Genomic DNA, 26887 nt, shown 5'->3' with positions numbered 1-26887 from the left:
GTGTATAACTAGGAACACTCTTGCGCTCCTGCTCCAGGTGTGAAACACTGTCTGAGTGGGGAATCCCTTAGACTGGGAGATCCCTAAGGCCTTGTGTTGCCCACCCCACCCCGCCCCTGTCCAGCACAGCAGAGGGGAGGAAAGTGGCATTGTCATTCCTCTCCATGTTCCAGACCCACCTCTGCACTCCCACGGGACAGCAGATTGCAGCCTAGAGACTGCGTCTCCCTCCTCAGGGTAGGGGGACTTCCAGGGCCAGGGGTCTGTCTCCTGTCTCCTGGAGCTGCCCCCCCTCACCCCCCAGGGCAGGGCTGTCTCTTCTCTTTCCTCAGAGGGGACACTCATGGCCAGTGGGGTGGATGGGACTGAGAGAGCCGGTGTAGGGACAATTGGAAACCTGGACTCTTTGTTCTTAAAAGTTCAGCCCTGTCTCAGGGGTGCCCCCAGCCTTGGGAGGTTGGGGACAGATGGGGAAGGGATGATCCTCCTTTGGCTCCTCCCCCTTCCTGGGCCCTCTTGGGGGTCTTTCCTTGACTGGGAGACTTAACAGACTGTGCACCCATGCCCTTTACCCTCCCCTGCTGGAAGCCAACCCAGACAATTACACTTGACCCCACTTCCCAGACGCGCCAGAGAGAAGATAAGCTTGAGCCTGGGATATCTCCTCCCCCAGTGATTCCCGTGGGAATTTTGCAGAGCCCAGAGCCTGACACGGCTCTGGCTCTTATCTGCAGCAGGAAGGCCCTGGAGCCTGGGTCTCCAGTGCTGAAATGTCATCTCACCCCTCATCCGGTCTCCAGCCTGCAGGCCAGAAGCCACCATCAGCAGCAGCATCAAAGAGTAATTGACATCTCTCAAACTCCCTTGACTTTCGGAGTATATTCACTCAATACTGCTTTGACTCCTTGCAGTAGTTCTGGGAGATTGGTATCTCACACCCATTTTACAGATGAGGAGACTGAGGCCAAGGGGAGGGGTGGGGAGGTGGGAGAGGACTGGCCCCAGGGCACACGGCAAATAAATGGTAGATTGGTACCTGGGTCATCTGATGCCCCGTCTTCTTACCTTCCCGCCTGCTGGCTTCACCCTGCTCCAGCCATGAGGTAAGCCTCCTCGATATTCCTTTGGAATGTCTTGACTGTCTTTGGATGTAGGATAAAAAGAAACATGACTGAGTCCTTTAGAACTGCAGGGCAGCTCTATGACCCTAAAGGACTGGCAAGGAGCAAGGTTGAGAGTCAGGAGGAGCTTTCTGGAGGGTAGCTGCTCAAATCGGGGTGGGAGACTAGGGCAGAGGCTGGAACAAAAGGCCAGGGAGGCTTGGGCCCTAGAGTTAGCAAGAAAGACCACCTCCCCGAGGCACAGGGTACCCAGAATCTCCCCCCTGTGCCCTCACTACAAGGTCAGGAACACTCCCGCTCGAGCACTCAGGGATAGCTTTGCCCTCTCTGGGCTTCCCCTTCTCCAAGACGCAAAGTCTGGGGACATGAAGTCCCCACCACCTATGTCTGATCAGATCTTGTGATCCCTTGACAAGAGACATGGGTGTGGAACAGGGCGGATGGGAGGATGGAAGCCTTGACCGATTCAAAGGGAGAAATTATGTCAAAGGAAGAGAGGAGACAACTCTCAAGGAGCCCGTGCAAGGGCCTGGGAGTGGGAGCCGCTGAAGAATGTGGATCAGGTGGGGGTCCTTGCAGGATAGCGCAGCGGAGGCAGGAAGGGAAGGCCGGCCTCTGGTTTCGAGGCTGGCGCAGGCGGCGAGGGAGGGCACTGCGGCCCAGCCCACTTGGATGCTCGAGTTAATCTAACTGGACTCCAAAATTGGCTAATTTCTCCTGCCCCTTGCACTACGAATGCAGCCCCCGCAGCCAAACTGCACCAACCCAGACCTGGCCCAGGGCCCCACCCTGCCCCCCTCATTGGTCAGGACCCCGTCACAGCCCAGGAGGCAGCCCAGAGGTAATCACTGCATCACGCTTCAAAGCCACTGAGCCAGCTCCTAATGGGGGGCAGCGGGTTTCACTTACCTTGCCTGGCCGCCTGCCCAGGGCAGATGGGATGCAGCTGGGGGAGGCCCGGCAACCTCCCCCTCGATCCCCTCCCCCTCGGAAATTGTCATCCTCTTGCCCACCTCCCTTCACCCCTTCTCTGGTTGGTCTTTGGAACTGAGGGATAGGGGAGACGATTCCCCCAAAGCAGGAAAAGGGAACACTCACTGAGTGAGCCTGAAATCATGTCTCGGATCAAAAGACAAAGATCATCCCCTGGCTTGTCTCCACCCATCCTACCAGGGGCCCCCTGCAAGCCCAGGTTCTGTGAATGTGTGTCGGGGTTGGGAGCGTGAGTAGCAGGTAGCATGAAGGGCCAGAGTACAGCCGCTTTGACAGGCAGGTTCCAGCTCCCCAACTCCGGGTGTGGACTGGAGGGGGAGGGATGGAGGGACGGACGGAGGGACCAGGACCTGGGGGTTAGCAGTGGGGCGTGGAGGGCCTGGTGCCTCACACTGGCCATTTATGGTACCACTGCTTCCTTTCAGGGGGTCCTGGGGAGAGTGGCTTATCTGCTTCAAGCCTCAATCGCTTATCTGTAAAATGGCAATGCCAGCATCTCCTTCATGGGAAAACAGTGGGAATTAAAGGAGATAATGTGCAGCGCTCCCCACCCATAGGATGTCTCCATAGATGTGAGTTCTCATGGTCTGGTTTGGAGGCGGGCTGGTTCCCCAGTGATTGCTGAGGATGTGTACAGGCAGCTGTGAGTGACATCCTGCAGGGGGCCTGGGGCGAGGGGTCCCAACAGGACTGAAGGACAGGGATCATCGTTTAGGAGCTTGCCTTCCCAAGGGGGCAGGGTGATGGGGGAGGCAGGGTGATGGAGGGGGGCCAAAGCCTCCCATTCTGATGTCTGAAGATGAAGTTGGACCAGCATTGCCACTCCCAGCCCCATGTCAATGGCATTGACATTCTCCACTCTCTCCCCTGAGGCTCACCGTTGAGTCTAGGAAGACTCAGAGCGTGTGTGGTGGGGGCAGGGCTCTCTGTATGTGCAGCTGTTATAGGAAGTGGTTCTGGGAGACCCTCCAGTGAGAGCGGCTGTCCCCCAGCTCTGCCTGTCTGATCTCACTTGCTGGTCAGCTCCTAAGAGCCCACTCCCCACGCCCCATCCCACAGCCCTGGCTCTATGTGCGGAGGGCTGGGGACAGAGGGCTGGGTTGAGGGAGAAATTTTGGAAAGACACTTGTGTGTGGGGTCAGGAGTCACAACCATTAGGGAGATAGACTGAGGCCACCAGCGGATCCGTAGGGCCTCCGATATAGTTCCAAGGCAAAGGGACAGACCCAGGGATCCCACACTGATCAGGCAGAGGAATCTCTGCTGGGTGGTGGTATAGATGCAGGATGCCAGGTGATGGCATTGGTGGCCGTGGCCCCGCAGTCGTGGCGATGACAATGACGGTGGTGACAATTGTGTGGTCACAATAGTGACGGGGAGGACTGTGGGTGTGGTAGTGATGGCAGTGATGCTGGTGTCATGGTGACCAGGTTGGTACAGGTGGCCGTGATGGTGACAGCCGTGGTGACGGTGATGGTCCCCGCAGAGGAACATCCTGATCACAGCCATGCTATCCACAACACAGTCAGGCCAAGATGCCACATTATAAAATCATGCTTCACATCAAATAACCAGCCCCTGGGACAGCCTGTGAGGGCTATTCACTGCTGGATCCCCAGTGCCTCCAACAGTGTGGGGCACACAGTAGGTGCTCAATAAATACGTGCCAAAGGAGTGCAAAGAGCTCAAGTCTCTCCTGGTGATGAACACTATGTTGTCTCGTTTGTTCTTCACTGTGCTCATTCAAGATCTTTCTTTCTTCCTTTCTTTTTAAAGATTTTATTTATTTGACAGACAGAGATCACAATTAGGCAGAGAGGCAGGCAGAGAGAGAGGGGGAAGCAGGCTCCCCGCTGAGCAGAGAGCCAGGACCCTGAGACCATGACCTGAGCTGAAGGCAGAGGCTTAACCCACTGAGCCACCCAGGCACCCCAAGATCTTTCTAAAGGCATTCCCACTTGATGGATGAAGACACTGAGTCTGAGAGCGATGACATAACCCACCAAAGACACGGGGGGAGTGAGTGATGTGTGTGTGGGGTGGGGGTAGAGCATGTAGGTGTTTACAGCCAGGCCTATCCGACTCTCAGTTTGGTGCTCTCTCTCTCCCCCAGCACTCGGCAGCCGCTCTCCCCACCAGCTCTCAGCATTCCATCGTGGTCTTACGCTCAGGCTTAATCATAGCAATACTGCTAATAATAGTAACAATTGCTGTTTGTAATTGTTTGAGTAGGGCTTAAATGATCAAAACCATGGAAATTATTAATAACCCAGGCCCAGCCATGGTAGTGTGGGTCATATTAAATCGTGTTGAGATGGATAACCTTGGCAATAATAGTAACCGGGATCATAAATTAATAACAGGAGTATTTAAATTAATGCCACACTGTCGATACCCTTGGTAGTAAGCAGCTTGATGCCGCTGTTAGTACTAACATTGGCCCTTCCTGCCGTCCATGAACTTGACGGAGAGGAAAGACCAAGCTATAAAAGCTGCTGGAGGAGGAGACAGTTTAGAGGTGGTCCCTGTCTGGGAGAGGGACTCCTCAGGGATTCCTGAAGAAGGACTAGCTGCCTGGCCTTGGAAGTGATGGATTGTCCACGCTCATGCTCAAGGACACAGTGATGTCTACCTGTTTCTTCTGAGGCTGCCCCCTGGACTTTGTTGGATACACAGGAAAGACATTCATAGGGCAGATTCCCACCCCGCCCCCGCCCCATGAGTGAATAAATGAGCTTCAGCTGATCTAGGGAATCACCTACCAACTGCTTAGGTGCTCGCTTCACAAGTACACTTGATCTTCCCCCTCTTCCTGTAACGTGGGAGGGCAGTACAGTTTTTTTCTAACTCAAAACTGAGGTCCGCACATGGCTAAGATCAGGGTGTGGGGATAGGCTTTGTAGACTTGTCCCTTATAAACTCTCTGTTCCTTGGCCTCCTTGCCAGGGGATCAGGGCAGGGTGGGGACAAGCAGGGAGTAAGTACTGAGGTGGGGGTCCTTCCCACGGAAACACTGGTAGTACTCTCCCTAGGTTGCCAGGGGCCCGTGATTGGGACCTGCTGTGGTTTCTAGAGCATGGTGAGTGTGGTCCCAGGGATGCTTAGATAGTACATGGTACATGGTTATGAGTCTATCCAACCACGTTTCCTTTTATTCCTTTCTACAGGCCTTCATTGAACACCTGCTGTATACCAGGCATTCAGATAAGAAACCATAGTCCCTGTCTGCAGGGAGCTCATAAGCCAATGGAAATACAGTCTAGTGAAGGCTATATTTTTGGGGCTGTAAGTGTATGTTTGTGTATGGGTGTGCGTGTTCGTGAATGTGTGTGCACTTGTGAGAGACTGTACCTGTGAGGGCTTCTGTGGAGATGACTGCACACGTACACGTGCATGTATGAATGTATAGGTGAGTGCGTGTTTGAATGTTATAACCACATGTGTAATGAGTGTGCAAATGTGCATGAGTGTGTGGGTGCACATGCATGTGTAGAATGCACAGGTTTACATGAGTGCATGAGGGGGGTGTGAACACACGTAGTGGGTAAGCACATATATATGTGAGTCTGCGTGCACACCTGTTACCCCGTCAAACCCATCTTTTGAGAATTCAGAGAACATCCCACCTTAATGTCCCTTCTGCTCACTTTCATGGTCAGGCCACCTGCTACTTCTCCCCTCCCCTTCTCCTAGGACTTTGCACTGGGAAGGGACAGAGGTAGGGGTCTGGTATGGACCAGGAGATGAAGGGCGGGGCGGGCAGGGGGCATTCTTGCTGACAGTGGCTGGGTAGGGAGCAGGACCTCCGGGAAGAAGCTGAAGCTGGAGGCAGAGGAAGATGGGTAAGACAGGGAAGGCTGTGGGGGGTCTGCAGCTGAGAGGAACAGGAGCCGCAGAGGGGATGCGCTGGTCCCCGAGCCCACAGCATCCGGGAGCAATGCGCACGAGCGCGGACCCGGCACTGGGTACCGGGGCGGAGTCTCGAGAGGCTCCGAGGGCCCGGGCGCGGAAAAGCTGCGGCGGGTCGCGCGGGCGCGCATCTCCGCGCAAGCCCTCCCTTCCCTTCCCCACCCCTCCCCTCCTCCCTCCCCACCCCTCCCCTCCTCTTCCCTCCCGGAGGCGGCGGGGCGGGCGGGCGCGGTTCCGGGGGTGGGCGGGCTGGGCGGGGAGGAGGCGGGGCCGCCGCACTGGCTTCTCGCAGCCCCTCCCGCCCGCAGCCAGAGTGAGCGGAGCCTCAGCCAGCTCTGGGGGGCGGGCGCTGGAGCGCAGCGCAGCGCAGTCCTATCCGTCCGCGGACCGGACTCAACTGGAAGCCGAGCGCTGCCGCGGGAGGCGGGCGATGGGGGCAGGTGCCTCCGGCTGCGCCATGGACGGGCCGCGCCTGCTGCTGCTGCTGCTGCTACTCCTGGGGGTGAGTGCTAGCTGGAGGGCAACCCGCGCCCTCTCCCAGGACTGGAACCCCAGTGGGTTCAGGTTTCCCGAGGGAAAACAGAAGGGAGCTTTGGGGTCCCAGATGCTGGGGATGGATGGTGGGAGAGGAGCTCCGCAGCCAGGATCCACGGAGGTGCGTCTAGGGTTCTCAGAGCTCAGGGGCGACCCTGAGGCCAAGGGTGGAGATGTGGGACAGAGGGGCGCACGGATGAGCGTCCTTAGGTACGGCGGAGGGTGCGTGCGGAGGAGCTGAGAGGGGTCTCTCAGATGTCTGGATTCTGAAGAGGGCGTTTGGATGCTGAGACCTCGAGGCGACTTTCTTCCTGAGCATCTTGATCTCTGGAGGGTCGTGGGACGGAACCCAGGCTGAAGGAAGAGGAATGGGACCGGGATTAGAGATATGAGGGGCGAGCGGGGCAGGGGCGGGGAACCAGAGACAAGGAGATAGAACAATGGGGGAGGTCGGAGGGACTGGAGGCAGAGGGGACCGGGCATCGGACAATGAGGGCCAGCCAGACAATGGGGGGGGGAGGGGTGTGGGAGGGAGAGCTTCGGGGAGCGGGGGTCGCCCGAAGAGAGAGAAATGGGTTAGGGAGAGCAGAAAAAGGACGACAGCGAGGGATAGAGATGCCAATAAAATGAAAGAGGGCAGAGAAGGGAGAGCGGACCCCAAAGTGGTCGGGGCCACGCCTGCCCGCCGAGGGACAGTGGGACGAGCAGGCAGAGCAGAGGGACGGACGTTTCCCGCGCCTGTCGCGCGCTCTTTCTTGCGGCCTCGCCCAGTCTGGGAACTGCGGCTGGGGATCCGAGGCTGGAAAGGGAGCGCCCACTTCGCCGGGACGAACCCTCTCCCTGCCTCTCCTGCGCCCGGCGGGGTCCTCCGACGCGCTCCTTCTGGAGGTTTGAAGCCGCGCGGGGCACCGGAAGGGATGGAGCGGGCATCGTGGCACCCGGTCTGGCCGCAGCCAAGTCTCAGGGTGCAGAGCGCCGGGACTCGCGAGGCGGGGAAGGTCCCGGCGGCGCGCAGCCCGGGGTCGCGGCTGCCGAGGCGGCCCGCAGGGGGCGCTCAGAGGCGAGGGCTGTGACATCTGCCGCTGCGGGCAAGCCTGGGGCTGCGCGCCGAGCCCCCACTCGGACCCCCCATTAAGTTAAGCCGCCCGAGCTCGGCGCCCGCAGTTCTCACGGGTCCAGCGCCCAGGCTGGTCGGGATTCCGCACGCGCCCCAACCCTCCCCGCCCCCAGCTTTTGATGGAAGACGCTGGGCACGGGACCGAACGGAGGCGCTCAGACGCCGCGGATTCCGCCTCCGCAGGGGACTGCGGGTCCTCTTAAGCATCTAAGTCCATCCCGTAGTCCCAATATACTCAGGAGGTGTGACCTGTGTGAGCCCAGGAACGGAGTGCCACAGAGTTTGGCAATAGGAGTCCTCACTCCTCCTGCTGTCTTCATTTTTTTTTCTGAGCGTTGCACCCCTAACGCCCATTTTGCAGGGAGGAAGACTGAGGCTCTGAGAGTTTAAACGACTTGGCCAAGATCTCAAAGCAAGTTAAACCAGAGTGCTAGCCAGGCTGTGCCGCGCCTGATTCCCAGCGCGGCACTCCCCATACTCCCCCATACACCCCATTCCCCGTAGGGGGGCACCCGGCACCGTTCAAGAGCCGCCTTTCTCGGCCGGCGGTGGAACTGTGGGGGTTGGGGTGGGCAGAGACCCTCTCTGGACGCTGGCCCCATCCCCGAAGCTCAGCCCCTTGGAGCTCAGTACCTGTGGCTTCTCTGGAGATTTGGGAGGGACTGCGGGCCTGTTTGCTGACTAACGCATCGGGTTAGAGATGCTTCTTGACTGGGGAGGTGGGACTGGGGCGGCCAGTAGTGCTGCCCCCGGAGCGGCGAGGGCGTGGGCTGCGACTGGGGCTGGGAAGAGTGCCCCCACCAATAGAGGAGAGGCGAGGGAAGAGGGGAGCTGAGCGCGGAGGGCCTGGGGGCTCGGGAAGGTGGACCCCGCAGAGAGCGGGCTGCCCGCAGCCCCCGCGGCGCTTGCCTCCGCCTCGCCGGGCTGCTGTCTGCGGGCTGGCTGTGCGCACCGCGGCGGTCCGAGTTTCTTCCTGCGCCGCGGCGATGGAGTGCTGAAACCGGAGCGCGTCCCGGCGGCTCGGCTGGCGGGCCGCGCCGGTAATGGAGGCACTTTGTCATTCAGACGTCTGTAACCGGAGCCGCCCGGCTGGCTAATGCGCCTAATAGGGATGCAACGAGGGCAGCAAATGGGTGGACAGGAACGGCCCGGCGGGGGTGGGGGGGGCGGCTCCGGGATGGAAATTGGGGTCTCCCCCCACCCCCCGTACCAGCCTGGGCCCATTGACGCGCCTAGATTCTTCCCGGGGGGGTGGGGGTGTGCGGGGCAGGGAGGTGGAAATAATAAAATTGGCTGAGCGCCTACTATGTGCCACGCACTGCCCTGGGTAATGTCTCTTGCGTCATTTAATCCGTGTAAGATCCCTGCAGAGTAAATCTAGTTATTCCCATTTTACAGTTGAGGGGGTTGAACCTCTCAGACTTCTGGGGCATGTAAGCAGGCTTCCCTCGTCCGTGCGTGGTGGCGCCCTTGTTGGAACCCAGAATGTTCAGCTTGGGGTTTATTCTGTCCTCCGTGGACAGGGTCTCTCCCACCCCCATCCCCCACCTCCCGCCCCGCCCCAGCCTTCTAGATCATGGGACAGGAGGACCTTAACCATCACTAGCCCTAAATATTAGATCTGTGTCTCATGTCCTTGGCGCCACTCATTTGGCGCCCCTTCCCCCCACCCATAGTCCCCAGGCCCCTCTCAAAGTCTTCCTACAGCCTCATCCTCAGTAATTAGCTTGTCTCCTACCCCAAATTCAACCGCTATCTAAGGGAGTAAAGCGCATGTGCCAGCGTCTCCCCGGGTTTGCATTGACCTCAAAAGACCCTCCACATATTTGAACACTCTCCTTCCCCATGGTGGTGGCTAATGGCTCCATTCACCCAAGGAACCCCTTTGCTGAAACTGTTGTGAATGGTTAGGGCTCGTCACACTGAAGCATTCATAGAGTTTCAGATTCTTTCAACCATTTTGGTGTGTTTTCTATTTTGTCCAATTTAAAACAAAATTAAGGTTTTTAAAAGTCAACAATTCTAAGGGTGATTCCACCTTCGTTTTTTGGAAGCCTTGAACTGGCAAGAGGATTGCAAATATTCTCAAAAATGGGATGAAATCACTCCATCAAATTGGAAATGAGTAAGTGTAATAAATGTAGATTTCAGGCACATGGGTCAGTTTGGAGCAATAAGCCTAAATCCGTGTCATCCCTCCTTGCTTCCCAAGATTGCCCTACCCTGGAGCAGTAGAGGGCGTGGCACGGGAGAGGCATGAAGCCACTTAGCAGAATTGCCCCTGTGAGCCCCAGTTTCCCCAGCTGTCAGACAGGAGGTGAAGGCAGTCCTGCAAGTCCTTCTCCCTCAGCATCTTGGCTTCTGGAGTAGCTGTGTGGAGTGATCTCTCCTCTCCCTCATGGGACTGTGATTTCCCTGGGCAGGGGTGGGGGAGGATAGGATGGGGGTGGGGAGTTGGGGACCATGTCTCATTGGAAACACTTAGCTCAATGTTGAGCAAATAGTTGTTAACTAATAAATGGTTGTTAATTAATTAACTGTGAGGAGAGCAATTCCCATTCTCCTTTGGTCCCGCTGCCCTCTTCAGACTCTTCCTGGTGGGTCTTTCTTCATGTCTATCCTGCCCCTTCTCTTAGGTAGTTTCCTCTCTTTGGGCCTGACTACAGCTCCCCCCTCCCTCTGCCTCCCGGCCAGGCTCAGCAGCCCAGCCCGCGACAAGACACTTATCTGATAGCTAACATTTATGGAACTCCTACTGTACACTGAACAGACTTACATAAATTATTTCATGTAAATTTCATGACAACCCTGAGCAGTAAATATTACCGACCCAATGTTTTGTATGGGAGAATACAGGCTTAGAGAGACTGGGAACTGCCCCAAAGTCGCAGACTGTTAGGTAGCAGGTCTGGGGTGTTTTGAAATAGGACACATAAAACAAGCACAGGAAACACATGGTGACTAATTATGGGGCCTGGAGTCCAAATGGAAGACTTGGGAGAAGAGTGAGGATGGAGGGCTATCGCTGGGAGAGCAGGCATCAAAGGAGAGGGGCAGGCAGAGGCCGCTCGAGTGCCACGGACAGACCCCCTCAGCTCTCCACTGCTCAGCTCTCTGCTGAGCTCAACCAACGGGAACCCAGCCAGCAGCCACAAACGAGGCAAGAAAGACCTTGGGAAAGCAAACAGAGGGCTCCTGAAGTGTGTGAACACCTTCATTTGGTGTCTACAGCTTCTGATGAGGCAGGTACTGTCACCATTACCTAAAGATAGAGAGACTGAGGCACAGAGAGATTTCAGCCTTTCCCAGATCACCCAGCTCTAAGCCATGAGCCAGAGCCACGGGGGGCCACCGAGGAGGAAGGCAGAACAACTCACACCTTTTACTCAGAGAATGCCCCCCCCATCACGTGCGGGTTCAGATCCCACCTACACTCACGATGTACACCTTCCTGCCCAGGCTAGTTACATGGTTTCTACATCCAGTTTGACCTAATGAGTTAGAATGGTAGGGGAGGGGCTGTTCAGGTCACACTCTGGTGTCGGCAAAAACTGACAACTGATATCTTGACAGGAAGGAAGGAGAGAGAAACACTAAAAAAAAAAAAAAAAAAGAAAAAGAAAGAAAGAAAGAAAGAAAGAAAAAAGGCTGACAAGAACTCAGAGACAAAAGCGTGGTGGTGATTTGGGGTAAAGAACACGAGGGCTTCACTGCACTGTCGCCCAGAATGATCACTGAGTCCCCCCTGAGTCATGCGGAAACCGTGAACATATATTCCAGAATGAGAAGGGTGCAGCCATTGTGGTTAACATGAAAAGCATTAGGTGATCAGAGCAGCAAATCCTCAATTCTTGGGAAATTCAGCTATCCTGAAAGTCACCCCCATCTCACATTTCCCGGCCCGGAGTTCTAGGTAATTGAGGTCGTTATTGTATTTGGACATTCTGAAATCCCGTAAATATTCAGGTTGGGTACCAGGTTCTGGGGCAACCGCAGTCCTGCCCCGCCCGGGGCTGACCATCCACTGGGGGACATTGCAGCATGTCCCCCACAGTAAACCGGGGAAACATGTCACAGGGCCGCTCTGCCTCCTCTGGGAGGCATGGGGCTACAAGATCACTTCCTTGAAGTGACATTTAAGCATGAGCCTTCAAGGATGAAAAGAAATCCAAACAGACCCTTCCCGAGTCTCTCTGTCCCTCCTGGGGGAAAGCCTACATCTGGGACACCCCCGCCCCCACCCCTCTTGGTTTCTGGTCTGCAGATGTTCCCAGACCCATGTTCCTACCACCTGGGAGGAGACGGTGGCAAATACCCCAGGACCCCCATCCTATGCTGCCCTCACCCTCCCTGCTGGTCTCCTGAGGACCACCAGCTGCCTCCTACACAGATCCAACCTGTCCAGCCCCCTCCTTCCACTGAACCCTGGTTAGACCTCAGGATATTTTAAAGGACTGGAGGGAAAAGGAGTATTTTTGGCTATGAGCTTGCCAACATAGAAGCGAGGAATGTCCAAAAGGACCTTTAACACTCTGCTCTAGTCCCATGACCCCAGAGCCCATGCTTCCTCCTGGTACCAAATGGGAGCTGCATGGTCTGAGGCCAGGGAAACAGGCTTTGGAGTTTTACTAGACGCGAAGAATTTTTTTAAGGAATAGAAACATAAAGCAAGCGGCCAGCACTCTCCACCCCCTCCCCCCCAGGGAATCTGGCGCTAAATCGTTCCATCCATGAGCAAAGAGCAAAGATGCCTCGGTGGCAGGAATCTGACTCCCCTTTCCCCTGTTCCGGCGCTGTTCCCACCGGCTGCATGGGGGCAGGGAGAGGAGAGGGCTGGTGGCTGGAAATCAGACTCTCGTGGAACTGGGCTGCTGGGTGGTGAGAGAAGCCAGCAGGCGCCCCTTTCTCCCTGCTTGGTGCCGGACTCTAGCCAATCGGCCGGTTCTTTGCTCTGGCCCCAAGTGGGCTCTGTCTCTGTGGGTGAGGAGAAGGGAAGACTCAGAGAGGAAAAGCAGAGCAGGTCAGGACACCAGAGAAGCGTCTGGATTCGAACCCATGACCCCAGCCCTCTGCCTTCTGCTCTTGGGTACAGACACCGCTCACTGACTATTTAATATGTTAAACAGTAGAATTAAGGACCCAGAGGAGGGCCCTGCTAGCCTTTGCTAGAAAAAGGCTTACCTCTGTGTAGGGAAGCAGCTGTCCCTCCAGGGGAGAGGCATTTGGGCCAAAGTTTAGCTGCCAGGGGCCCCCTTGTTAGGGAGCCCCGTGCTGGCCAGCGGCCCACTGCTGGGTCCCAGGCTGCCTTCCCCATGTGGTGTGTCCTCAGGACTCCAAAAGTTGCCATCACCCCAAGATGAACTCTGTAGAACATGAGTGTCGGGGCTCTGACCTCACACCCCCCGCAGCCTGCAGGGGCACCCTGTCCCCGACTGCCTCTCTTCCCCAGGCCCCAGCTTTGATGTGCCTGATGCCTCCGTGGTGAGCTCATCCGGGCCCAGGTGGTTCCAATAGAAGACTTTAGGAGGGGGTGTTTGATCTCTGGGAAGACACCCCCTCTTGCTTCTCTCGCCGGTCTGACCTTCCCATCTATCCCCCCGCCCAGGTGTCCCTTGGAGGTGCCAAGGAGGCATGTCTCACCGGCCTGTACACCCACAGCGGGGAGTGCTGCAAAGCCTGCAACCTGGGTGAGGGGGTGGCCCAGCCTTGCGGAGCCAACCAGACCGTGTGCGAGCCCTGCCTGGACAGTGAGTACGGGGTCGGGGTGAGGGGGGGCGGTCAGGGGAGGGGCTGAGGGGGGGAAGGGAGGGTGCCAGGCCTCACAGATGCATGCCCACTAGAAGCCTGACAAGGGCTCTGCCTCCTGGCAGGGTCTCCTCCCCACCTCTGTGTGGGCACCAGAATGGGTCTGGCCCAGTATAGGAGGCGAGAAAGGGAAACCGAGAATGGCTGAGGAAGTCTGCGGAGGGAGGAGGGGGACCTCACAATGAGGGATCCCCAGGGGTGCCCCTTCCTAGCCCCCAGGTGGAGAGGCCTGGTAGGGGAATGTGGCCAGGTGGGAGGAGTAGCTGAGGCTGAGACCAGCTAAAAATACCATCTGCGCTGTAAAATCAATGGCTGCCACTTACCCTCAGTGTGTTTGGGGGGAGGGGAGGAGGATCAAGTCCTGGCTGCCCTGGAAACTGACCTTGGGGGATCCTGGGAGCGTGTGGCTACCCGTCCCCCCAGCTCTGACCAAGGAAGCAGAGCTTTCCAGAGGTAGTGGGAGCAGGGACAGTCCGCACTGTGGGGTGGTATCAGATGGGAGAGGGGAGAGGGCTGCTGTGGCCCGTCCTACCTGGGATTTTCCTCAGGAAGGGGAGAGAACCGCATCTTCCGGGGCAGCTGCTAAAGGATTCAGAAGGATGGCAGGTCTGGGGGCTGAATTCTGTGTGCTTTTGACCCAGGCCTCTCTGTCCCTGCTGGATGCCCCCAGCCTCAGCTGCTGCCTTCAGGCCACAGGCTCAGTGCTCCTTTCCTGCCCAGAAACCTCCTCTCCCTACCTAGTCACACCGGGCCTTCTAGGTGGCACGCACCGTGCACCTGGGCCGGTGGGAACTATACCAGATTCTCCTTTAATCATGATAGGAGCAAGGGTATAGGAACTGGGAACTCTTTTTTTATTTAAAAAATAGGTTTATTTGTTTATTTGAAAGAGAGAGAGAGAACACGGTGGGGAGAGGTAGAGAAAGAGAACTAAGCAATCTCCCCACTGAGCGTGGAGCCCCATACGGGGCTCGATCCCACAACCCCAAGATCATGAGCCCAGCCGACATCAAGAGGCAGACACTTAACCAACTGAGCCACCCAGGTGTGGACCTCCAGGTTCCACCCTAGGAACTAGGAATGCTAAACTCATCTGCCTAGTCTGACATCTGGATTCCTCTCTACTGCCCCCCCCCCAACACACACAGCCTGTCTATCTGGCAACCCCAACTCCTTGGTGTTCCCAGTCACACAATTTTCCTTTTTCTGTCCCTGTGGGTCCTGTAAGTCCATCCCACAGCAGAGAAGGGCCTGGGCCTAGATGGAGAGGCTAGACATTCTGTCCTGCCTTTGCCACATTTCCACCTGTCCTGGCCTCCCAGAGTTTCCATCCCGGGGCCGGGCTGGCCAACCGTAGGCTACGCTGAAACCTCCTCTCTCATTTCCTAGACTCCTGCCCAGGTCCTATCTGCCCTGGACCCCAAGTCTCCCAGGATGGGAACCCACTCCCTTCTGTCAAAGCGAGAGGTGGGGTAGAGGAGCCCGGAAGAGGGAGGCTCGGGCATCTCCAGGGAACGAGGGACAGGAGCTGGAGACCAGCTAGGAGGTGGTGGCGGGAGTCCTCCCTCCCATTTGTTCCCCCTGTTCCCCTCCCCCCTCCAGCTGTGTTAACCGGCTGCCTTTATAAGCTCACTTTATGGCATCGGAGACCCCAGCGGACTTTCCCTCTATCCTCAAAACGTTTCCACAAGGAAACCCATTAAGCTCCTGCCTTCATTCTGTGCCAAAAAATACCACATTTTCCCCCACCCCCCCTAAAACTGTCTCCCAGGAGTTTCCTACTAATTTTCTGTGCTTTCCCATGGGCAGCCCCCCCCCAATTTCTCTCCCCCTCCAGTGTGACTAAACCCACCCCCTGCCACATGTCAACCAGATAGAATCCTCCTGTTTGTATAAGCTGGACATCCTGCATTTGGAAGTCCTTTCTGCAGACTCTCTCCCTGGGACCCAAGTTCACTAGACTTGGCGTCGTCCACCCCGGGGGGCCCAACCTTTGTAGGATCCCTGTGGTGTGTATAGTGCTTTATGGTAGAATTTCATTTATTCCCCACCCCAACCCTGTGAGTGGAGATACTATTCTCTGTTTTACAGAGAAAGAAAAAACTCAAAGAGGCGAAGGAAAACACCCAGGGTCACAGCTAATAAGTGGCGGAAGCAGGTTTTGGGTCCAAGTCAGCCCCATCCCTGGGAAGAGAGACACAGGGGTTCATCCTCTGCCAGGACTGGCTTGAAACTGGTCTCCTTCCAGGCCCGTCCTTGTCTTGTCTTCTCTTCCCCCTCAGTGGCTTTCCTTTTCATTTCTCTCTGCTTTTCTTTTGCATCTGCTTCTCCACTCCCACTCCGAAGATAAGGGCTCCGTGCTCCTGGTGTCTTGGTTCCTTTAGAGAAGTCTGAGATCAGAACCCAGGGCAGGCTTGTGTTTTCCTCTAGTGGGATCCTAGTCTTTACTTCTACTTCCACACTCTGAACACACCCTCCTTCCCTGGCTCCCGGTTCCTAAATCCTGCTCTTTCTGCCCCTGGAGCAAGGGTACATCCTTCTGCATTCCGACTGGCACAGAGTTCTGCACCTGGGCGGGTAGGGATGGAGAAGATTTGGCTCTTTGCCTTCCCCTTCCTTGCACTTGGAGGAGAGGACCCCTGGCGTTCCTCCCTTTATTCTATCAGACATCATAACCATTAAGAGCGCATGAGTCAAGGGTGAGCTTGAAAATCTCCCCTTTGTGCCACTGGGAAGGGCAGACGACTATACAGGCAAGTCCTTCTTGCTTTCTCAGCTCCAATCCCTCCTGCTGTTTCGTTGTCTGGAGCCAAGCCCTTAAGCAGCGTGGGGTAGCGCCATGGGTGGGAAATTCTGCGGTCTAACCCTGGTCGGGCCACACCTGAGCCCCCACCTGGGCGAAGAGAACTAGAAGGGCAGTGGAGGCGGGAGGCTCCCTTGTGAAGGCCCGCCGGCGCCTGGGTTGGGTTGACAGCCCAGCTCTGGCCCCCGGGGAGGGCTGGGTGGGAACCACGCTCAGATTATTCCTTAATCACGCTGGGAACAAGGGTCCAGGGCTGGGAACTCTCGAAGAGTATTTGCCAAGAAATGTACCGGGCTCCAGTTGGGTTACCCGCGAAGCCTCACACTCCAGGCCTCCTGCACCCAGGGCTCCTGGCCGCACCCCACTTCCTCCTTCCCCTTGGGCTGCCTGCAGATCTCACAGATGGGGGAGGCGGATCCCGAGGGTTCGGGGAGCGGCCCCTGCATCCCTGGTGCCCAGGCAGCGGGCAGCGACCTTCCGGGTCCCTGGCTGTCCCGCGCGTCTATCTGCCCACAGGCGTGACCTTCTCGGACGTGGTGAGCGCCACCGAGCCGTGCAAGCCGTGCACCGAGTGCGTGGGGCTGCAGAGCATGTCGGCGCCGTGCGTGGAGGCAGACGACGCCGTGTGTCGCTGCGCCTACGGCTACTACCAGGACGAGACGACGGGCCGCTGCGAGGCGTGCCGCGTGTGCGAGGCGGGCTCGGGCCTCGTGTTCTCGTGCCAGGACCGGCAGAACACCGTGTGCGAGGAGTGCCCCGACGGCACGTACTCCGACGAGGCCAACCACGTGGACCCGTGCCTGCCCTGCACCGTGTGCGAGGACACCGAGCGCCAGCTGCGCGAGTGCACGCGCTGGGCGGACGCCGAGTGCGAGGGTGAGCGCGCCGGGCCGAGGGCGCCCCCTGGGGGTCGGGGAGGGCCAGGCCGGGGCGGGTTGGGGAGGCCGCCGCCCTCCTTGGAAGCCCAGGCCCAAAGGACCCCCTCTCACCGCGTCCTTCCGTGGGCTGCGTGTTGGGAATGCCTCTGGCCTCCTCCCAGGCCGCATCTACTACACTCCAACTCAGTTTCCAGGGTTTTCTTTGCCGGTGGCTCCCCGCCCGGGGTTGGATGAGCAGCAGATAAGCAACTCGGAGGTGGCCACCGTGGCCCAGCACAGTGCGGGACATGTCTGACCCTTGAGCAGGCTCTCTGGGCTGGGAAAAGGGCCTTGAGGACCCTCAGGAGTTGGGACCCTTTGGCTGGGAGGCTTGGTCTGGGTCCACAGTGGTTTATGGCTCTGGGACCTGGGATGGAATCTGCTCTGTCACTAGCTGAGTGATGGTAGGGAGGTCACTCTTGTCTCTGGACCTCAGTTTCCTCATTGGTCATACAGTTTTCAGCGATGTCCGGGTTGTGGGTTAGGGAAGGTGACTGGCCCACTTTAACTGGTGTTGTCTGGGGGCGGGGTCTACAGTGGTTGTTATCCTTCAGCCAAGGATGGCGTTGGACTCAGGGAATGCTAAGGAGGTGGTGGGCGCAGAGGAAGAAGGGCAGCAGGAGACCCAGGGCTCAGGAGCCCAAGGAGGAGACGGGCGCACATGGAGGGCTGTCGGCCCTGGGGTGGGGGGTAGGAACTGGGGTGCTCACCTTAGCCGGGCATCGGGCCCCAAGGAGTGCACCTAGTTCCTGGGACAATGCCTTTATTTTCTATCCATCCCCCTGTGCCTGGGCACCTCATTAGCTACTTCCCTTGGGGACCTCTCCCTCAGGGTGCCTTCACTCTAAGCAACCAGTGCCTCCTTCAGGGAGCCCCAAGTTTGTTGGAAAAAGATAGTCCTTGCCCCAGTCTGATGAGGTAGACATCCCAGCATTTAGGTCCCAGGAGGTCCCCCATTCTGGGGGAGGCAGCACAGCCTCTGCCTTCAGTCCATCCCCAGTCAGATGGGGGAGACAGATTCCCTGCCGTGGGAAGCATGGCTGCCTTCTGCATCCCGCTATCCCTGGCTCCGGGATCTCAAGCTGGGGAGGGTGGTTAAACTGGGCTGAGGCCAGGTGTGTGTGTGTGTGTGTGTGTGTGTGTGTGTGTGTGTGTGTGTGTGAAGCTTCCTGCATGGGGGTTGGGAGGGGTGGGGGGAGTGGGGCCCAGAACAGAGTGGTTCCGGTGGCGATCGCCCTCAGCCAGGAGACAGGCAAGTGGCGTCAGGCGCAGGGCAGAGCAGGGAGGGAGATCCAGCAGCTGGCAGGCGGGCAGCACTGTTCACGGGCAAGTCTGGACCAGCCAGCAAGGGGACTTAGTCAGGGGCGCGGTTAGAGCAAAGAAAGGTGGTGGCTGGGGAGGGGAGGGTCCTGCCTTTGGACGTGTTCACAGGTTCCTCTCAGGTACCACCCTATTCCTCCAGCCACCCTGAAGGAAGAGGGTACCCCCTACGGCTGTGTTTATCCCTGCCCCTCTTCTGTTCTCTGCTCTAGCCTCTGAAGGGTTAAATGTCAGCTCCAGCAGAGGGAATCTTCAGGAAATGGAACTGGATGGTGGTTTGGTTGCCGCCCCCCTTCCAGTACATTGTACTTTCTTGTGTATACATTTCAGGTGTCAACATGGTGACTCACTCAGCCTTGGGGTCTCTTCCTCCCCCTCTCACCCCAGTGAAATTTGGGTTTAGGAGTAACCGGTCCCTCTCTCCACCCCTAAGTCTGACAGCTCCCATTCCGGAAATGGCTGTCAGAACTCGCCAAGGGCTTAAGGGGTTGGAATGCTGGTGGACATGGCCGCATCTGGATCTCATCCTGCTGTCCCCACCCCCGCTCAGCCCTGCCCCAAAGGGGACTGGAGAGATGAGGAGAAAGTGCCCTGCACAGCCCTGGTCTTCAGCCTGGTCTGTCCCTTAATGCCCACTGCCAGTCTTTCCCCTTTGAGATTTCTGGAACCTCTGTGATGGCCTGACTTACCAACACCCCCCAACATACCTTAGGCCTCTGGGGTGGAGGGAGGTCCTAGCCAGTTGTTTCTCAGCCTCAGGGCTCAGAAGTCCCCACCAGCTTGCCCAGTCCCCTAGCAGGGCAAGAAAAGACCCTCCCCAGTCCAACACCCTGTCTGGGGCTGCCAAACGACAGGGCTGTGTCTCCATTTCCCGCCCTACCGCTGCCCCCTAGGGCTGAGCTGGGGGAGGGGGAAGATGGGGCCTCAGATGGCAGCCCCCTCCCTAGTGCCAGCCAGATGGATTCCAGATTCACCTCAGGGGGCCTTACCCCTCAGAAGGTGCTGAAAATGGGGGCCTTTGAATCATCTTCGTCTTGAGCTGAGGAGGCCCGAGAAACCAGGGGGCAGCTTCCACTCCGACTTGGGTGGGAAAACGGGGTGGAGCCAGGGAAGAAATGTCTCCCCTTCACCCCATTGGCATGTCCTGTCTGCTGCCCGTCCCTGCCCCAGGTGTGGGAAGTGAGGACGGATGGGGCAGGCAACTTTGCCCAGACGGGTACCCCCAGGCCGTCTGGAGCCACAGCCCCTGGGACAGCCCCTGGCTGGGTGGCAGAGTGGAAAATCCCGCCCACTGGTGCCAGGAGGTGCCAGGCCCCCTGTCAGGGAGGCTGGCAGTGCCCACTGACATGAGAGGGCCAAGGTGGGTGGCAAAGCACAGTCCTCCCCACCCTCCCCCCACCCCAGGCAGTGGATAGTATCTTCTTTGGAGGCCTTTGCCCCACCAATAGTCTGCTTCCGCCCAGGGAGGCTGGGGACTACCCAATGCTATCTTCTCTGGCTGGCGAGACCACATGGTTTGGTTTGGGGGCCACCTAAGACAGGAAACTGGCTAGCCGCTGGCTAAGGGCCGGCTGGAGGGAAGCCAGCCAGCTGGCCACCCCCTACCCCGGCCAAGCCCAGAGTTAGGGCATCAGAGACCATAAGGGAGGCCAGGTGCCAGTTCTTGGGGAGGTGGTTTGCAGGGAGGTGTCTTTCTGTCCAGACCTGAGTACCCTCATCCTTCCTTAGGACCAGGATGACTGGGACCATTGGGACAAACTGGGACAAGGCAGGGTATGACATTTTCCCAGAGTGCTGCCAGCTAGAGGCCTCCTGGTGCCCACTCTCTCTTCTGGGTGTGTTTGCCTCCATGCCAGGCTTCCGGGTACCCGGGGAGGCAAAATAGAGTCCTAGGGTCCCAGCTGCACCTCAGACGCAAGGGGGCTTAGAGACTGTCTCTCTTAGCATCCCCATGCTATAGATGGGGAATTGAGGTGTTGAAAGGGGAAGGGTCTGGTCCAGGGTCACACAGTAAGTCAGGAACAGAGCTGAAGGGGACCGAGGCCGTTGCTCTTCTCTACCGTCATGACTCATAGTCACAATCCTGGCCCTCACCCTCCCTGTGTAACCGCCTGGCGCAAGGCAAGGCCTGGGGAAGAAGGGCTGGAGGCCGGTCCGCAGGGCAGGGGAGGGGCCTGGGTGGGGAGCGGGCCCTCACTCCTGCAGCTCCTTCCCCCAGAGATCCCTGGTCGGTGGATTACCCGGTCCACGCCTTCGGAGGGCTCAGACAGCACCGCCCCCAGCACAGAGGAGCCCGAGGGACCTCCAGAGCAAGACGTCATAGCCAGCACTGTGACAGATGCGGTGACCACAGTGATGGGCAGCTCTCAGCCCGTAGTGACCCGAGGCACTGCCGACAACCTCATCCCTGTCTACTGCTCCATCCTGGCTGCTGTGGTTGTGGGCCTGGTGGCCTATATTGCCTTCAAGAGGTGAGGGGGGAGGGGCAGGGGACAGACAACTGGGCCTCTGCTCTCAAGGAGGGCTTTACCATGACCTTGACCTGAAAATTCACACACTTTTTAGAGTCAACCCCAAACCACACTCATCATTCACCACCAGCCGCCCCGTGCTGGGGGTGGGGTGGGGTGGGAAGGGGTAGGGAGGTGACTCCTGTCCTGTTTGGCACCAGCACCTCCCTGCTCCCACGCTGCTTGCCTCCCTGACTTCCCGCCCCCAGCTGCACACCGAGCTTTCTTTACCAGCCACCTGTGCCCTCATCCCTCAAACCCCATTGCCCCCCAGTGACCTATGTCCTCATGGGTCTCTTCCATCCCATGTCACATTGGGGATGTCGTGAATCCACCAATCCATCCAGAAATTCAGGATGTGCAAGAACTTCTGGAAAGAGTTTTATTTATTTATTTATCTTTAAAGATTTTACTTATTTGAGAGAGAGAGAGGGAGAGAGCATGAGCTGGGGGAGGAACAGAAGGGGAGGGAGAGGGAGAGAGAGAATCCCAAGCAGACTCCACGCTGAGCGCAGAGCCGACGTGGGGCACCTTCTCACCACCCTGAGATCACGACCTGAGCCAAAACCAAGGGTCAGACGCTCAATGGACTGAGCCACCCAGGCGCCCCTGGAAAGTATTTTAAATGTTCCAGTGCATTTTCCATTCCTAAAAAGAAAGTCTTCAAAGTAATCCATGCTTGTTTGGGTAAATGCAAACAAGACCAATGTCTTGTAAAGCAAAAAGTAAAAGGCCTCTTTTATCTTCCCAAATCCTACCTCTCCTCATTGGAATCTGTTTGGAATGGATCCTTTCCAGCCATTTTCTGTGCCTTTATAAACATGTACATAAAACTTTTTACAGTTAGATGTAAACACAGAGAAGGTTGTTGTTTTTTTTTTTTAAAGCATCAGTGGGCTCCCACTCTCCATATTCTACAACTTACCTTTCTACTTAATCTCCCTTGGGAGAGCTTTCCCCAGGACATTCGGATTATCTGATTGTTTGTAAGGGCTCACTCGGTGTATGGATGGATCCTAATTTATTTGAACAGTCTTCTTTTGATGCACGTTTGACTTGTTTTCAGCTTTTTCTTATTGCTAACAATAGCAGAGGAAATCCTGGTGCATATCCCCGCACACATGTGGGAGTAGTTTAGCAGGGTAGACTGGGAACAGTGGAATTCTGGAGAAATCACTGGGTGCACCATTCATTGCGCGAACATTCGTGGAACCCTTGCGGCGTGCACCGAGCCTGAGAGCCGGTCTGCCCGCACAGTGCTTCCGGTACAGGCCAGGGGCGGGCGGAGTCGGAGAGGAAAAAGGACCATAGGTGGTCTAGTGGCTCTGCTTGGGGAGGCCTGCTAGGGCCCCGGCCCCCACACATCAGAGCACAGATCCCTGAGGTCCCTGGCCTGTGCGGGCCCTCGCCCCCTGAGCCTGGGCCTGTCCTCTGGCTCCAGGTGGAACAGCTGCAAACAGAACAAGCAAGGCGCCAACAGCCGGCCCGCGAACCAGACGCCCCCGCCGGAGGGAGAAAAGCTTCACAGCGACAGTGGCATCTCAGTGGACAGCCAGAGCCTGCATGACCAGCAGCCCCACACACAGACGGCTGCAGGCCAGGGTGAGCAGTGAGGCTGCGGGGAGGGGGAAACTGAGGTAGGGAGGAAAGGAGTGAGTAAGGGTAGACTGTAGGAAGGACTGCTGGAGGGGGCCGGCTCACAGGGAACGGGGTCTCTGTGTGCGATGGGAGAAGCAGGCAAGCGATCGGGGAGAAGAGGTCTTTCCAGTGGAGAGATGTGGGAGGGGGGAGCTTTGGACAAACTGGTGCATCCAGACTCATCAAGCTAATTGTGCCGCCTAGGGCTAATTACTCCCCAAAGTGGCTGCGATTAGCCTCCTGCCCTAGACTTCTGGGGAACAAGTAGTTAATGATGGGCCCTAATTAGTGGCCCAGAGCCCAGCTCCAGGACACTTGCTGTGGTGGAGTCTGGGACTGAGTGGTGTCCCTCCCCTGCCCTGCCATCTTGCCCAATTGCTGGGGGGGGGGTAGAGAGGGGGCTGGGTGAGATGGCAAGGGTAATGCTGACGCTGTGGGCGAGAGGGGAGGCGAGTCAGCACCCCCAGACCCCTCTGCAGCCTTGCCCCCCATCCAGGACCTCTGCCTCCAGGCCCCGGGGGGGGGTTCCTCCTCCCTCCCCCCACCAGGGAGGAGAAATCCTCAGCCCTTCTGGGGTCTTAGCCCAGGGGCCCCCATACCCACTGTAGGGAGCAGGGGTGTGGCCCTGACGTCGCCTCTGATGCCCCCCCCTGGTTCTTGGCAGCCCTCAAGGGGGACGGAGGTCTCTACAGCAGTCTGCCACCAGCCAAGCGGGAGGAGGTGGAGAAGCTGCTCAACGGCTCTGCGGGGGACACCTGGCGACACCTGGCCGGTGAGCTGGGCTACCAGCCGGAGCACATAGACTCCTTCACCCACGAGGCCTGCCCCGTCCGAGCCCTGCTTGCCAACTGGGCCGCCCAGGACAGCGCGACGCTCGACGCCCTCCTGGCGGCCCTGCGCCGCATTCAGCGAGCCGACATCGTCGAGAGCCTGTGTAGCGAGTCCACAGCCACGTCCCCCGTGTGAGCCGCCCCCGGAGCCCCTGCCCTGCCCCCACATTCCGACGACTGATGCTCCAGCCGCCCCCACAGGCCAGCGTCAGAGCTGAGCTCCTTTGGGCAGGGCCGTGGGGCCCAGGCCCCTCCACCACTGCCCTGTTCCAGCTCCCGTGTGGCCCCATCGCTTCTGATCACTCTCTCCGGCGCCAGAGGGGCCCCTGCTGCCCCTCCCACCCCTGCCCCTAAGCATCACATCTGCATCTTCTGCTCCCCTCTCCCCACACTTCTAGGTGGGCCAGCCCCTCCCACCTCAGCAGGTGTCAGATCTGGGGGGCTGACACCAAGGGCGGTCTTGGGGGTGATGACAAAGCCCCAGAGACTCAAAGGGAGAGACCGAGGAACCAGAGCCATGGGCTCTACACTGTGAACTTGGGGAATGAGGGACCATCACTGTGGCCTACGTCCTCCCTCAGTCCCCTCACCCTCCTCTCTGGCCCAAAATGAAGATGCCCAGAGGCTTGTCAGAGCTGCAAGGGGGTTTTGAAGTCTAGTCCTACCCCCTTGTTTCATGTATAGGACAAACAGGCCCAGAGAGAGGGAGCGACTTGCCCAAAGCCACCCAGCAATGGGGAGGACATTCATGGGCTGGCCCCCCACTCTCTGAATTAGGGGGTGCAGCCTTCAGGTTTGCTTGAGGTTAGAGAGCTGGCAGAGGGGTGGGGGGCAGGGAACCCTCTGGGAAATGTCTCAAAGCCAAATCCAGTGTGCCCTCCACCACCTCCAGGCCTGTCCAACCCCTGTGGAGATGGGAGGCTTCACCCAAAGCCTGGTGCACTGATCCATCACGGTCAGAGGCGGACTTGATGGAGCATGGTTTGAGGTTTGTGGAAAAGGATGCCGCTCCCCTTTGCCAGTCCCGCTTGGGCATGCCAGTGTGGCGTCTGCGGTGTGGCCCAGCGTGCAGGTGGCCTCCATCCTGGCACAGACCCGGAGCCAACACAGACAGTGTCTTCTCCTAGAGCCAGGACTGGGGGTCAGGGACCAAGGGCCCCCAACCTGGGACAAACACACACACACACACACACACACACACACACACACAAAGCAATCCTGCTTTTCTCCACAAGTTTTTTCTCTTGGGCTGGGACCGGATCCTGCCCAGGGCAGCTGCCAGAGAAGCACTGAAGGGATTTGAACTCGGCTTGCCCTCTTCCCTCGCCCCTGGTTTGGCGGGCCAAGGAAGGCTGAGGCTTGAACTGGCGTCTGGCTTCCGAGGGCCTGCACGTGGAGGAATGCTCCCCCCCATCCTTCCTTTTCCTGTGAGCCTGGGTTTGGCTGGGCTCCGACCGCTGCAGCGAAGAAAAGCGGACCAGTGTGGGAACACAGCAAGAAGGAACGGAGGGAGACCGTGGCCCACAGAGGGCCTCCCCACGTTGAGAAGACCCTGTGAAGGACTGTTTGTTCCCTAGCTTGGTGCCAGAAAGGGGCCGTGAGGTCTCACGAGGTCCCTCCTGGCCTGTTCTGTTTTGCTTGACGATGGAATGAGTGTGGCGCCCCTCTATTTAGCATGACCGAGCCCCAAACCCCAAGCAGGGTGTGCGCTGACAGCTACCCTATCCCCAGCCCCGGGGTTCTCCCAGCTCCATGTAAGGCAGTGGGAACATTGTAAGTAGATGGCATTTCTGTGACCTCAATCTGACGGGAAGGAGGGGGGAGCTCACCTGCTGGTTCCCACCTATGCACCTGGAGTGTGGGACAGGATCTGAGTGTATTTATTTTCCTCCCCAGCAGCTGGGGAGGGGGTTGGGGTACTGCAAGTATGTTTTAGCATGTGTTTGGTTCTGGGGCCCCTTCCGCCTCCCTTTGGGCTGAGATGAAATCGTTTTCGCCGCCCGGCTGGGGGCTGTGAGCCCCAGACTCCCTGTCACCTCCCCCTTGCATCCTGTGTAATCATTTCTTGGGCCTTCCTAAAACCTACACATAAAACATAAATGATGAACATTATAATAGCAAAGAAAGAAAGCCAGTGCAAAGAGATTTTCTGGAAATGCATGTGATTGGAGCCAGTGGGGGTTGTGTGTGGCGGGAGGGACCCAGGTATACTTTCTAATTTGGTGAGTTCCTGTCCTATTGTTTCTCTCACCACCACCACCCCCTCCCCGACAAAATGGGGAGTGTTCACAGAAATCGAGCAAATCCACATGTGTAGCCATGAAGTTAATTTAAGTGGGATAGGGAAGGCATGGGGGCCCTCTGCCCCCAGGTTTTGGCGAGGAAAAGTGAAAATGACCACGCAGGAAGCCGGCCAGCTGTGAACTTGACCAGATGTCAGAAGTGAAACTGACCACAGGGGAGCCAGAGGCTGGGTAGGAGGGCCGGGTCACAACCCCGCAGCTCCCAGCCACCCACATGGCCTGGGAGCCGCACACTCACACCCACACACAAGCACACACACAGGGTCTGGCTCCAGATGGCCTGGCAGGAGCCTGGCTGCTTGGCCTGCACTGAGGCAGGCCCCTCCCTGGCGGCTCTTGGGGGGGTGCAGGTCCCAACCCCGGCTCCTGGCAGCCTGGCTTCCAGCCCTGCCTGGCCCGGGAGCGGCAGGGTTCCCGGCTCCAGGCCTGTGCCCCTCTCTCAGGCTGGTCCGGCAGCTGGTCAGAGCAGCTCAGCCTCTGCTGGGCCCTTGGCCGGGTCTTCTGGTGGGGCTGGCTCATGGCTGCTGGGGAAGGCCATGGGAGGCTTGTTCTTCCCGGAAAGAACAGAAAACAAATCTTCGTGGTCTCAGGATCACGCAGGGGCCAGCCGGGCCCCAGCCAAGCCCCAGCCAAGGATTAGACGAGGCAGAGAGCGGGGCTGCCTTCCATCTCCCACCACCACCCCCATGTCTGTGAGGGCTGTGAGGAGCGCCTGTGGAGGAGGGTGATTCGGAGTCGATGAGAGAGACGATCTGGCACTCGGATAACCCCCAGCATGATGGGGGAGACAGGCTCTGTCTTGAGGAAGCCTTTTTTTTTTTTTTTAAAGATTTTATTTATTTATTTGACAGACAGAGATCACAAGTAGGCAGAGAGGCAGGCAGAGAAGAGGGGGGAGAAGCAGGCTCCCCGCTGAGCAGAGAGCCCGATGTGGGGCTAGACCCCAGGACCCTGAGATCATGACCCAAGCCAAAGACAGAGGCTTTAACCCACTGAGCCACCAGGCGCCTCTTGAGGAAGCTTCTGTCTGCTGGAGAAAACACAGCCCCGGACTTTGGGTACCTCTCCTCTGATGAGGGAGGTACAA

At 57.9% G+C, this 26887-nt stretch overlaps 1 protein-coding gene across 1 annotated transcript; it reads left to right on the top strand.

The window, feature by feature from the left end:
- The first annotated feature begins 6339 nt into the window (after positions 1–6339).
- NGFR (nerve growth factor receptor) lies at positions 6340–25630 on the top strand. Its single transcript, XM_080826107.1, has 6 exons — positions 6340–6525; positions 13280–13421; positions 16799–17158; positions 20738–20990; positions 22471–22631; positions 23332–25630. The coding sequence occupies exons 1-6, from the start codon at positions 6454–6456 to the stop codon at positions 23631–23633; spliced, it is 1290 nt and encodes a 429-aa protein (XP_080682233.1). The 5' UTR covers positions 6340–6453; the 3' UTR covers positions 23634–25630.
- Positions 25631–26887: the final 1257 nt, after the last annotated feature.

Source organism: Martes martes, assembly GCF_963455335.1.
Source record: "Martes martes genome assembly, chromosome: 16".
NCBI classification, from domain to species: domain Eukaryota; kingdom Metazoa; phylum Chordata; class Mammalia; order Carnivora; family Mustelidae; genus Martes; species Martes martes.
Note: the sequence above shows the minus strand (reverse complement) of the source record. Positions and strands in the feature narration are given on the sequence as shown.

What these genes read in the sequence shown, in the direction of transcription:
- NGFR (XM_080826107.1), top strand. Translation starts at nt 6,454, where the DNA reads ATGGGGGCAGGTGCCTCCGGCTGCGCCATGGACGGGCCGCGCCTGCTG. An exon ending in GGCGGACGCCGAGTGCGAGG is followed by an intron (nt 17,159 to 20,737) that starts GTGAGCGCGCCG and finishes TCCTTCCCCCAG; the next exon opens with AGATCCCTGGTCGGTGGATT. An exon ending in ACAGACGGCTGCAGGCCAGG is followed by an intron (nt 22,632 to 23,331) that starts GTGAGCAGTGAG and finishes GGTTCTTGGCAG; the next exon opens with CCCTCAAGGGGGACGGAGGT.